The sequence below is a fragment of the Mizuhopecten yessoensis genome, unplaced genomic scaffold, assembly GCF_002113885.1.
Source record: "Mizuhopecten yessoensis strain PY_sf001 unplaced genomic scaffold, ASM211388v2 scaffold5503, whole genome shotgun sequence".
Classification (NCBI taxonomy): Eukaryota; Metazoa; Mollusca; class Bivalvia; order Pectinida; family Pectinidae; genus Mizuhopecten; species Mizuhopecten yessoensis.
This window is the reverse complement of record NW_018406081.1, coordinates 994,598-1,008,200: the sequence shown is the minus strand read 5'-3', so window position 1 is coordinate 1,008,200 and position 13,603 is coordinate 994,598. Positions and strand designations below refer to the sequence as shown.

Sequence of the window (13,603 nt, the reverse complement as noted above, 5' to 3'; positions counted from 1 at the left end):
ATATATATATACAATCATACCCACAATATATACAAGCATACCCAATATATACAATCATACCCACATATTCTAACACACAGCGTTTGTGTGTTCTACATGCAAACATACAGATTGTCACAATTTCTCCATTATCTTACTCAGTCATTCATATTAATTTATGTGATTATCCGGGTCTCTTTGATCAGTATAATATATGTTTGCAGTACTTTTTTTGAATAAAATAGAAATGTACATTGTGTGAACATTGCAGTAATTTTTAAGTTATTTCCATTCCCAAACACTCGTACACCGAGTGCCTCGGGAATGTATTTTTTTCCATAATATAACTAGTAATGTACACACAACTCCTAAAACATTTTACTAGTTACTATTCACGATTATTGTTTTATATATCGATACATTCATATACAACATATTTACAAGGTAATAAAGAACTTGAAGAATATGTTTATCCATATATTTCTATAAATCTTATATACATACATTTATACCTCATGTATACATGAAATTATATGATATAACCCAGTTATTCTTATTCGCGCATACATAAAATATGTACATGTAAATATATATTCTGTATAATTATGTTTAGTAAATCTATTTATGCATTTATGCATATGTATTCATTACTGTTTTTCATTATACTCGTTATTGCACGTTAACGTTTACAGTGATTAAATTATCAAGCAAAATAGAAAAGAAATAAGGAGATATATTTTCTCTTTTCAACACACATGATTGGGTGGATGAGGGTTATACATGATGGGGAAATATACATTTTCATGTTGGTGATTATGCATGCTATTGCTGTTTGTTCTGACTATTACATGTACAAACAGAAGTTGTTTGATCTTTACTTTGTTAAGCGAAACTAAAAAAAAAAACTAAAAAAAAATAGACAATCATGAAAACTTCTTATGTAACTGACAATTAGATTGTTGTTTTTTTGGGGGTTTTTTTGTTGTTTTTGTTGNACAAGTAATAAAACATGAAGATTGTTTTCACTATATGAAGATGTTCCTGTATGCGTTGTAACACAATTGTCTTTGCTTCAAATAGACACGATGACCTAATTTAAAAAATACAATAAGAGAGAGAGAGTACGTAAAGGTCACCAATTGTATAACACACAATCAATCAAACTGGGGTAAAATATGAAGAAAGGAAAGTACGAGGAATATCAGAGCAGGTGTTCAGGGCGTGTAGACGACTCTGCTTCATCCATAACACCTGTCATGTAAATCTAGGTGAATCCGTAAAATCAAGGTGAAGTCGTAAATCTAGGTCAAGTCGTAAAATCTAGGTCAAGTGGTAAATCTAGGTCACATACCAGTAATGTTACACCCTGTGCATCCTCAAACCAAGAACAATGGTAGTGATAAAGAAACAACAACACAGCCTTATAAGAAACCTCGACCTTCATACCACACGCAGAATTATCATATTTCTCAATTACTTCATCATCGAGACCATTTAACTTCACTTTAGTTGTGTTTGTCTTTCGATCATTCTTCGTCCACCTTGTTCTCCGATAATCCTATGTTGTCAGTTATCAGCAATCGACGTATATAAGTGTGAGATTTGTATGTCTATGATACCTGTGTCTTAGATTGCCGGCGCCCTTCATAGTCCCCTTGGAGTTTAAAAAAAATGTCATATGCGGTGCAGCAAACACGTTCCCTTTCGGAACACCTACTTCCACATATGACTGCTTGTGAATAATTATTCTCTACATTTAATTGGGTGTCTTCTTAGTTTCTTTTACTGTTTGTATCGATTTTGAAATTGGATTAATTTCTTCAGCAATTACGATAAATGACGTAATTTTCTATTCTATATTTATTTATTTTTTCAATTTCATCCCAATATGAGATCATTGCTGGGATGTTATACTTCTGTTCCATTTGTTAAACTACGTTAAAAGTCCTGGTAAGTACTTGACTTGTTGATATGAGACAATGGTAAGGGATGTGTGTCACTTGTTATAGACTCGGTTAGAGGTTCTTCTCAATTCATTTACAACTAATAGAGCCATTGCCTATCAATTAGTAATGTCGGGATCGCCTATTAAAGGAAGCACTTACAATATATTGATTACGGTCACATTTATAAAAATAGCAAAAATGTATCTATCTTAAAATGACAACATTCAATTTGATTTGGAAAAAAAAAATGTTATTTTGCAAATAAAAAATATGTAATTCAAAACCGTTCTTGGAAATTAATATCATTTATAATTTAACGCTAACAATGATAAAATGCATGCGAGTGATTCCTTCTTGTTATTCCTGTCTCCCCAAAACTCTCGGGGATACGGAACACAAATTGACGTAGAAAGCGTGTCAAAAGCAATTAAAGGAAACCTCTTGTGGCATTTTAAAACATGAAAGGCCATGCAAGGTTAATCTGATTCAAAGACAATCAAGCACGGTCGTTCGGAAGATATCCCCGAGGAAAACACAACCAAACTTATTTGTTATAAGGACTAAATGATATTTAAGGTTTGTTCGCTGACTGTGTGTGGCTTGTATAATGAAGGCAAAAACATGCATAGTACTTGACGTCATGCATTTGTTCTATTCTCCCCTCTCTGCTCTAAGTATGTAAAATGTGTATGACGTCAGAGTTTATCTTGACTGTTACTGTATTTCAGTTGCCAGCAACCTGTCATTATGTATCTGTTGACTGGATGTGTAGGAGATGTCGAAGCCTATTGATGATTTTTTTACCCGTCGAACAAACACAAATACCTTAGGCTTACGTGGAATGGTACACTTAAAGAACTCTGTATCAGTTAAGAAAAGAGTTGAGGAAAATTAAGACAAAAGAATAAAATTATTACGCCCTGCATATCATTAAGGATCCCTGTCCCACTGCAAGCAAAGCACTTGAGAATTCAACTCTTGGATTTATTCATTGCGTTGTTTCAATTTTGAAGTACTACTTACAAATGTATATTAATAATAATGCCCGCAACCTTATTTTGTCTATGTAGGTGGAGGACATACATCAATCTACATTTTGTTGAAAATTCAGACTCTATTCTTTGATAAACACATTTTTTTTTACTGCTGGGTCCTAGTCAATGAGTGAGATTGTACTATTTAATTCAAACGCGTTTTTTGTTACAGAGCATGCATGCACAACAACAAAAGATTAACTCATCGTCGATAAGAAACATAACTACAGCACCATAAAAGATACCAAATCCATGCAAAAGGCACCGTGAACCCCCTGTAAACTAGCAGTTGTGAATTCATATATTATCAATAGGTGGTGACTTTATGGAGAAGATTGTACATGTACAATAAATAACACAATAACCACGTTTCAGGGACACCACTTGTTGGGCTTGTGGCATTATTGATTGGCTTGTTTTTCCCAACCTACGTTTAATTTGTATACGAATAGAAATGAATTACGTATAACTCGATTTTATGGAGCCTGTTACCGGTATAACTCTAGTGGCCATAAACTCCCCTATGGCGGATGATTTATACATGGCAGCCACAAGTCCGCAGTCCCGGGGGTTGTGTCCTTAACGAATCGTAATATCGTTTCAGAACAGCATGATAAGTCATAATTTCTACAAAGAAATTATCGTTTATGAATAATACATCATATATGATTTTACTTCCCAGGGGCAAGCGCTCGCCCTTGACCATGCATCAACAGGTTTGGTTACTGGACACATTATTTTACACAACACCCGACCAAATATCAATGGAAGAAAAAATTACATTCTAACATGTCTTATATGTATCAAAGAACCGTTACTATGGTAACTCTTCTTTGTGATTGTTGATTTTTGTCGTTTAGACTCATCGTTATCAACGACATAATCAGCACGTGTGGGTGTAGTACAGTGAAACATATATATAACTAGTGAGAACATGAAAAAATAGCTAAGTAAGGCCGGTTGAGCTCATTCTTCCAACACTTGCTAATTATAAGTTGAATTTTCCAAACACTATACAAACATAATATGAAAGTTTTACTTTCTGCACTGACAATGTATGAATTAAACGTGTCGCAACGTTTCAATACCGACTGGTCCCTTTGTCAACCCATGACTGCTATTCCGTCTTTGCGTATTGCAGGGTTATCTTCTCTTGGGAGCAGGTATTGATTGGTACGTCTTTGGTTTGTGTGAGAAAATTACGTCGTTTTCTCAAAAATTGATGACGTTACTCTCACAAACAAGTGACGTAACAATCGATACCTGCTCCCAAGAGAAGATAACTCTGCAATACGCAAAGCCGGAATAGCTTGACAAAGGGACCAGTCGGTCTTGAAACGTTGCGACACGTTTAATACGTACAGTGTGTTTGGAAAGTAAAACTTTGATATTTTACNATTCGTCCGTCTGTGGTCCAGTAGGTGTCGATGGCTTTACTCCATTATTTTACATATTTCTGATGAACCTTATTGAAGATGGCATGCAAACATGTCTTTATTGTATCAACTCTACAACGTTACTGCTATGGTTGTACGTGCCTTCTTCCTTTGTGCCGAACATAGCTTTTTCATGTCCTAGATAATACCTCTTCTTTTAGTAAATAGGTTATGTTGTGCAAGGAAATATTTGTCTCGTAAGACCTAGTTTCAGCTCACTAACAAACGATACAACAGGTCAAGGTTAGCTGGAGCTGACGTCGTAAGTTCTTTACTCTTTGATAATAGATTATTATAGCAATGAGGTGCATGTAATCATCGTCCCCTTAATTCTTAATTCTTCGCCTTTCCATTCTCTCTCTCTTAGCAATCTTATCCACTCCCCTTCGTTATTGTGTACTGAGAGGTGACGGAAAGAAGGAAAGCGAAGGCGCCAAACGAAGTTGGACTAATATTGTTTATTCGCCTCTCAAAACCATCGTTGACAGAACTGTCCCGTTTTCGCGCACAAAGCGAACTTGAGGGAACGAACAATTGTCCCTTCAATGACGTCATTACTGAATCGTGCCCGTGTTTTTCTCTGCGTTTTATGGTTTAAAAAAACGTACAACTTTTCTAGGCACCTATAGCCTTTTGGTCATTTTTCTGTTTTCGCTGTGTCCATTTATATTTTGGCTGTCTTTCAATTTTAGCATTTCTGTACCAGCGATTCTTTCTACAATATTTTGAGAGATATTGAAGAGATAAGAAACTTACCCTATGCAGTAGGACATACACAGTTACAGTGTGCGTTAGCTCAACATGAACCGTTGGATGCGTTGTTGACGAGAACGTTTTTTTTAAATGAAAAGTTATATTTTTCATTGCTCAATTATATTCCATCTCCAATTACCAATAGTTAGAAAACAATGATGAAGCGTGTCGGGTGTAATCTGCTTCAGTATTCTAAACACTAGGCTTTGAAGGTGTTTGCATTTGTCTTATTAGTTTCTTTCCTGTCAACACCTACCATTTATGAGGATAAGTTGGCGAAAACTAGTCAGCGTTGTATGTGTCATTACAGTTATGTGGTTGAGAAAACAAAATAATATACATGCATATTTCCTCATTCAATAAATAAAGTCAGCAGAGGATATACTGTAAAAGCCCAAATTTTCGCGTGTGGAAATATTCGCTTTGTGCATTTTTAAAGAGATCGCGGTGTGGAAATGTTCGAGTGGCAATGTTTGAGATATCTAGACACTGCATATTTAATATCTATATAACGTAAAAATTTATATTCGCGGGTGCATATTTTGGCGCTAATTTATTGAACGCAAAAAAAACTATATAATGTAAAAACATATATTCGGGTGTGGATATTTTCCCACTAATTTATTGAACGCGAAAAAAAGCGAATATTTCCACGCCGCGAAAATTACCTCAATGTTAGTAATTTGCAAGAATGTGATGGTTTGTAGATTGTTTTCAAATATTGCATATCTTACATAGCTGGTATCCGATGGTTTGGAGAGATGTTAGCTGTGGCGCAATTATCATTCTTAACGGCTCGTACAGCTAGATGTAATTCACAGCTGTAGGCAGGTGCTAAAGATACATATAGAATGGTCTATTATGCTGTGCAAATATCAAATGTATCAGAAATAAATTGACCAAATTGTAACATATGGCAATTCATTCCCAGTTTTCCCGAAAAAATATAAAATTTAAAATTCTACTCTACCTATAGAGCGTACTGAGATAACATATTTAAAAATAAATTGGCAAAACTCTGTCTGTCTGTCTGTCTGTAGATCACTTATATATTGCTTTCGTGAGATTCCTGTAAGCCCTCAATCGCAAAATGAGCAACACAAAATTTCGTACATATATTATAAAGCATTTACACGCTTATGAAACTTCCCACGAATAATCACAGGCAGATAAGCTATCCGAGTAATTAATTTTGAGTGAACTATTTGTAATCTATTGCAGATAGAAAAGAAAACGGCTGCTTAAAATTTAGATTGTCGTTTCATAAACCAAAACAAAAGAAACGTTTTACTGCATCATATAACCGTTTCGTTCATTGGGGTTCATATGTGGTACTACAGAGATAACAAAAATGCAAAGTCATCTTTCAAGCGTTCCGAAACAAATAGACCACAACGAAAAAATGAAAGGTGATCACAAGAGATCTACAAACAACCAATCCTGAATACTTTTTAGCTTCAAGGTCACGGCCAACCTCGAGGACTGACAGGCCACCACCAACGACCCCCGCCTCCTTAACGAGATAATATTGTTTTACTTTGTTTCGTTTTGATACACAGCCTGCTACGGTGGACATTTATTATACATGTTATATATCTTCTTTGTCTTAATTCTCATAATTTGATATTGTTGCTCGGCCTTGGTCTGTGCGTCGCTCGCTAAGAATCATGACAATATCCTGCGTGAACCTCAAGATACATTAGGAGCGCTATTGGCGATCGACGTCGGAGAAATTCGATTATCTTTGATGGTTTCACTTCAAGTCAGTCTCTTAATGATACCTCTAATGTAGATCGCCTTGGGTTAACTTTTGTATATGAAGGCTTCTTCAATACATTAGGTTGGATGAATGTACGTACTGGATCCAGTCTCTCGAATGTTACTTAACTTAAATTCCTTAACTATTTTTTTTTCAAAGGGAAGCATAATTGAAGTTGAGGTTCAACAAGTCCCCTAATAGATTATATGGCCGTCGTTATATGATATCGTTGTGCCTCTGAACAGCTAGTAAAAACGAAATAATGAAGTTCCATATGTCCTTGGTTTGGTTTGTTTGTGTTTTACGTCCTATTAACAGCTATGGTCATTTAAAGAACGTGCCAGGTTTTGGTGGTGGATGAAAGCCGGAGTTCCCGGAGAAAACCACCGACCTACGGCCAGTACCTGGCGACTTATACACGTAGGTCTCGAACCCGTGACTTAATGGTGGAGGGTTTAGTTGAAGCAGAATGTCAGACGCCTTAACCACTTGGCCATCGCGACCCCTACATGTCCTTGGCATAAAGACAATCTTTATACATGTATAATACGTAAAAAAAAATTAAAAAAAAAAGGTTCCAAAGAGATTGACATTGTCCTATTCGATTTATTTTTTATGTTGGTAGCAGCCTTAATGCATTTTTGTAAACAAAATGTCGCTGTCATTTAAATAACCAATGTTCAAATAAAATCTATTTCATGTATCTATATCACACCACTGATGCTTAATTATAGTTTTTAAATACACCTTGTTATGGGGTCGAATTTTACAGTGACCAAACCGTATTGTGTGGAGCTTGTCAAACCTTAATAACACATCTTAAGTAAATTTTCCTTTACGTTGGTAATGCCTTCCAATATAACACTTAAAGTTTAGGACATGAATAAATATAAGCTTTAAGCTTGTTTTCTGGTACTTCTGTAAATTCATGTTTATAAAAACTTTGCATAATCATTGAAATACTGTTTAACTTAATTAAAGAATTCCGTTAGGTAAGGAACGTTTGTGAAACAGGCTCTTACTGAATATAGAACTCTGAACATATGAACAATGAAGCTGCCTAACGGAAGTTCTTATGGTGTGATTGTATTTCGAATATATTACAGTTTCAAGTTATTTTGAGTAATACATATGTTGGTTTTATACTTCGGGTTTTGGTTCCGTCATAAATTAAGATTAAGACTTTACATCCATTTACCGGTAAGCATTTCTTTACATTACATTACTCGTGTGTGCTTGTTATACATCCTGTTTTGATGTCGCTTCATTTTTTTTTATTTTTTTTTAAATATAATTCGGATTTTGTCCTTATAAATCATACCTTGCCCGTCCTGTCTGTCTCGTTGATTTCTTCTACGGTTGGCGAATCCTCCAGTATAGTCTGCACACTCTCAATATCTCCCTCCTGGCACGCCTCTAGTAGCGTCAGGTCGTCATAGAGACACGCGGCATCGAAACTTCCGGTGTCGTCATCCTCAGTGGACGTACTCATGATGGCGTGTTTTGGACGTACATATGCCTGTAAGTAGATATAAGACTGTTTTACTCGTTTAGAGATGAGAGTATAAATCTATGTAAATGTGACGCATTGAAGGAATGACTGAGCAAAACAAATGAAAACAATACACGACACATGCAATGTCAAAGTCAAAGTATCAACAAGAAAGACAAAAACAACAGATTTTAGCAGAGAACTTTACATAAATCCACAAAAACGCCTCTGTAATCGCAAATGAAGCATCGGACAGATTTTGTAGTCTCAAGGCATGCATCTGGTGGAATTTGCATTGCAATAACACCTTTTCATACTAATCAGATAAAGGACGGGGTCATTAGCATCACCTTTGCGTACGCCCTTAAATTGTTCAATCAATCAGAGGCCACGACTGTTGTTTTTGATGACCGATGGGATATATAGCTTCAGAGCATCCATTGTGACGTCAATGTTTGGTTTTGCATGGTTCAACGTCTAACAGCTAAGGTAATTTAAGGACGTGCCTCGATGTGTGTTGTGGTTGGGTGTATGTGTGTATTTGTGTAAGAGACATATTGGTGTACTTTCGTCCTTGTTATAGCGCGGAACTGATGCCGACTTTATAGTGCTATCTCACTGAATTACCATGACGAAGGCACCCAGCACAGCATTTCTGTGACGTCAGGAAAAGACACTTTACAAAACCTCATACCAATGTGATACCGCATTGAATACGATAATCATGACGTCATGACACTATCTCATCGTATGGAAGACAATAGGTTTAACGTCAAACTGATCCTGTTTAAGACTCCATGGGTTCTATATATATTTTGATCGAATGCTTACATATCATTTTGCTCGCCTCTTTGAAAATGTAACCGGGAAGATTCCTTTGTAGCTAAGCAGAGCTTCGTTAAAACGGATTTTTAACTTCCTTCCACAAATCTAATATACTATGTAAAGGCAAAGCCTTAAAAGAGCGTCGCTTTTGCTGATCTCTGATGCTTACTGATTCAGAATACTGCTTTCAGAATGCAATAAGATAAATTTTATTTAAAGTCAACAAGTCGAGGAATAACAATAAGGCACAAGCTCTAATGAGATTAACGACATAACAGTAGGAGGGACCGGGCAAGTTCGGACCTTTTTTTTATCAAAGTCCGTTCTAGGAAGTATGGCAGTACGTCGGTTTTTGAACATTATTCAACTTTTCCTGTCGGAAGATCGGATGGCCGAACGAGCCCCGCCACGGGTAAAGTTTTGACAGGCTTCGGGTAAGTTCGGCCTCCATTGGAATCAGCTTAATTATGACCTCGCCATGGTATTATTGGCCGAACCTGTTCAGGCCCAAACTCATATATCGATATGTAGTCTTAATCACTGTTCCATTCTGAAAAACCGTATTGAATATCCAATTTTGTAACAGTCACCGAGGTTTGACAGGTAATGATGCCAATCAGAATTTAACAGTTTCTGTCTCTAACTAGTGATAGATCGACACGCCTTGTGAAAAAGTAATACGTTGCTGAGAAAGGGCGTTGAACTCGGGTTGGTTGTCTGAAAAATTATTGTTAATTTCGTCATAAATGCATTAATCATTGTTTCTTTACGAGTGGTGATGCATGAATGAATTATGTAAAGTCTAAAACCTGACTTTCAAAAGTGTTAAACTTTTTGTTCATATTCACAACAAATGGAAATCAAAAGCTGATTAAATATTTAGATGATGAAAACATAAATGTACACGTTGACCTATTCCGTCTTTGCGTATTGCAGAGTTATCTTCTCTTGAGAGCAGGTATCGATTGTTACGTAATTTGTTTGTGATAGTAACGTAATCAATTTTTGAGAAAAACGACGTAATTTTCTCACACAAACCAATGACGTACCAAAAATAATACCTGCTCTCAAGAGAAGATAACTCTGCAATACGCAAAGAGGGTGTTGGTTTTATGCCGGCTCTTTTTGAAGATATCTCCCGGTAGAAATATTAACAGAACCTGGTTGATGACAAAAAGGATCTCCAGAAAATATCCACATTTTTACTTTTTATGCCAGTGACAAAAACTGAAAAAAAAGTGCCGACAAAGAGATAAATGCAACGGACATCAGAAGGCCGATGGATTGTGACGTGTCTGTGACGTCATAGTATGATAATCTCCAAACGAAGTTTCATGCCTGTTAGTATCAGATTGTGTGTGATAGGCTTTTTGATTCACAATGTATATTAGTTTTTATCTCAATAAACAAGTAATAAAACATGAAGAATGTTTTCACTATATGAAGTTTTTTCATGTATGGGTTGACACACAGTTGTCGTTGCTTCGAGGATACACTTCCTGTTTCCCCACTGGACGTCTACTTCCGGACAAAAAAAATTAAAGGCAATGTGAAGCAAGGGGAAGCAACTCTGTTTACGCACGCATGTGTTACCAAGGCGCCCGAGAGCTTCTCTCTCATCACAGGAACTCTATTGCTCCATTGCCTGCTACAGTACCAAGTATTTACCATAAAAGTACTAATTTCCCTTTTGTACAGTCTCTTCTTGAGATTTCAACCCATAAAGAATAGATTTAGCAAAGTACCAAACTAATTTATAAAGGAAAAGTGCAATTTCAAGTTTTAAAATGCCCTGTAGCAAGCTGTATTTTCCTCGAGTGTCCCTCAGTACGCACTCGTCAAGTACAAACGCGTGTAATGCACTGTAGACACCATAAGATGAGGCCTTATACATGTAGCTGTTTCAGAGGCAGGTGTATAAGGAAATGATCACACGTTGTAAAGACTGCTACGTAACATCATATGGAAAAACTTCATATTACATTTAAGTTAACATTTTTCATTTGTATCGTCAATTATTCTAACGGAAAGATTTTGTGTATCGGTGTGAAATTTTGTCACAGAGAAGCTGCCAATGGCTTACTTAGAGGAAAGCAATCAACTTTTCAATAACGTTAATCAGTCAGGTTAGCATCAATAAGCGAAGAACGTTGATTGTTTTCGGAACCAATAAGTACATGAACTAGTGGAAGTCAGTGACACTAGAACGTGCTGTGATACAAGTAACAAAGTTTAATATCTTACATCGAAAACCAGCTCTCGCTCTGGTGTTCATGGTTTGTACAAGGCAGTTCAATTAGTGTTGTTTGCATTTAATGCGTTATTAAATATAGGTTCATTTATGCGTTGAAGTACAGGATAAAATTAAACTATTCAAAAATTCTTTAAAATAATATACGTCAATATATTCAAGCGTAATGTAAAGTGGGGAAGCTATAGCGAAACGTCAACACATAGCGACAAAATATACCACAGTGTTAAAGTGAAGGACAAAAAATACCACAGTGTCAAAGTAAAGGACAAAATATACCACAGTGTCAAAGTAAAGGACAAAATATACCACAGTGTCAAAGTGAAGGACAAAATATATCACAGTGTCACATTAAAGTGACGTATAGGACACAACGTCAAATTAAATGGACAAAATAAGCCACAGCATCAATGAAGGACAATATGCCACAGCGTCAAAGTACAGGGACAAAAATAAGCAACCGCGTCAAAATAAAGGGACAAAAAATGCCACTGCGTCAAAGCAAAGGTAAAACAAAATGCCACCGCGTCAAAATAAAGGAGCAAAATATAAAGCAGCTTAAAGTAAAGGGACAAACTATACCAAAGCGTCAAAGTAAAGGGTCAAATATACAACAGCCACAACGAAAGGGAACAAATTATACCACAACGTCAAAGTAAAGGGACAAAATATACCACAGCGTCAAAGTAAAGGGGCAAAATATACAACAGCTTAAAGTAAAGGGGCAAAATATGTCAAAGCGTCAAAGCAAAGGGACAAACTATGCCAAAGCGTCAAAATAAATGGACAAAATAGACCATCGCATCAACAAAAAGGGACAAATTATACCACAGCGTCAAAGTAAAGGGACAAAATAAACAACAGCGTCAAAGTAAAGGGCTAAATATACAACAGCGTCAAAATAAAGGGACAAAATAAACAACAGCGTCAAAGTAAAGGGACAAAACATACCACAGCCTCAACGAAAAGGGACAAAACATACAACAGCTTAAAGTAAAGGGACGAACTATGCCAAAGGGTCAAAGTAAATGGACAAAATAAGCCACCGCAACAACAAAAAGGGACAAATTATACCACAGCGTCAAAGGAAAGGGACAAAATAAACAACAGCGTCAAAGTAAAGGGCTAAATATAGAACAGCGTCAAAATAAAGGGACAAAATAAGCCACCGCAACAACAAAAAGGGACAAATTATACCACAGCCTCAACGAAAAGGGACAAAAAATACAACAGCTTAAAGTAAACGGAAGAACTATGCCAAACGTCAAAGTAAATGGACAAAATAAACCACAGCGTCAAAGTAAAGTGGCAACATATACAACAGCTTAAAGTAAAGGGACAAACTATGCCAAAGGGTCAAAGTAAATGGACAAAATAAGCCACCGCAACAACAAAAAGGGACAAATTATACCACAGCGTCAAAGTAAGGAGAAATATATATCACGGCGTCAAAACACATTCTTCAAATGCACAACTTCAAAACTCAGGGGCAAAAGTACGCCGTAGTGTCAACATAAATGCACAATTCTAACACGATTCGTTTGCAACGCGTGTTTTGATTGGATACGGACCATGTTATAATCTGCGATAGAATCATGATCAATCGTGTTAAGCTCCTCCAGTCGCACAATATGGCGTCAAGCTCGCTTCTTAGCGAAATCCCGCTGATAAGGCTAGCAGGCAACGGAGCAGAAACTATCGATGACATGTTTTTGCTGAATGAATTAAAAAGTAAAAAGTAAATATTCGTAAACAGACGAACGTTTCAGTAATAAATTTAAGAACAAGTTCTTGCCTCCATTTATTTCTGAAACGTTCGTTCCATCCGTGTGCTAGTTAGATTCGAAATCAAATGAAACTTTTAACATGTGTCGTATGAATTTTCACAAAACTCTTCACAAATCTATACAAATAGTCGACGATTTTGTCGATAAGCACAGATTGGTATGGATACTGACATTGAAATGTAAGAACTTGGTCAATAGTAATCCAAATGTGTCGTAGAAACTTTGGTACCAGGACGTTCACGAACAATCCAAATAGTCCGTCTCGTCAACATACAGATCGAGCGTTTGCCAGTATGGGCGGGGCCAAATGACCGAATTTTGAAAGGTTCTTTCCGATTGGT

The 13,603-nt window shown here is 36.4% G+C and overlaps 1 protein-coding gene across 1 annotated transcript in view; it reads right to left on the bottom strand.

Annotated features, from left to right (window-relative positions):
• The window catches only part of LOC110450769 (ankyrin repeat domain-containing protein 33B-like), a 64,637-nt gene that overhangs the window by 31,114 nt on the left and 19,920 nt on the right, over positions 1-13,603 (bottom strand). Inside the window, exon 2 of the mRNA XM_021498474.1 lies at positions 8,229-8,426. Coding sequence (XP_021354149.1) covers positions 8,229-8,426 — 198 coding nt within the window. The remainder of the gene's footprint in view (positions 1-8,228; positions 8,427-13,603) is intronic.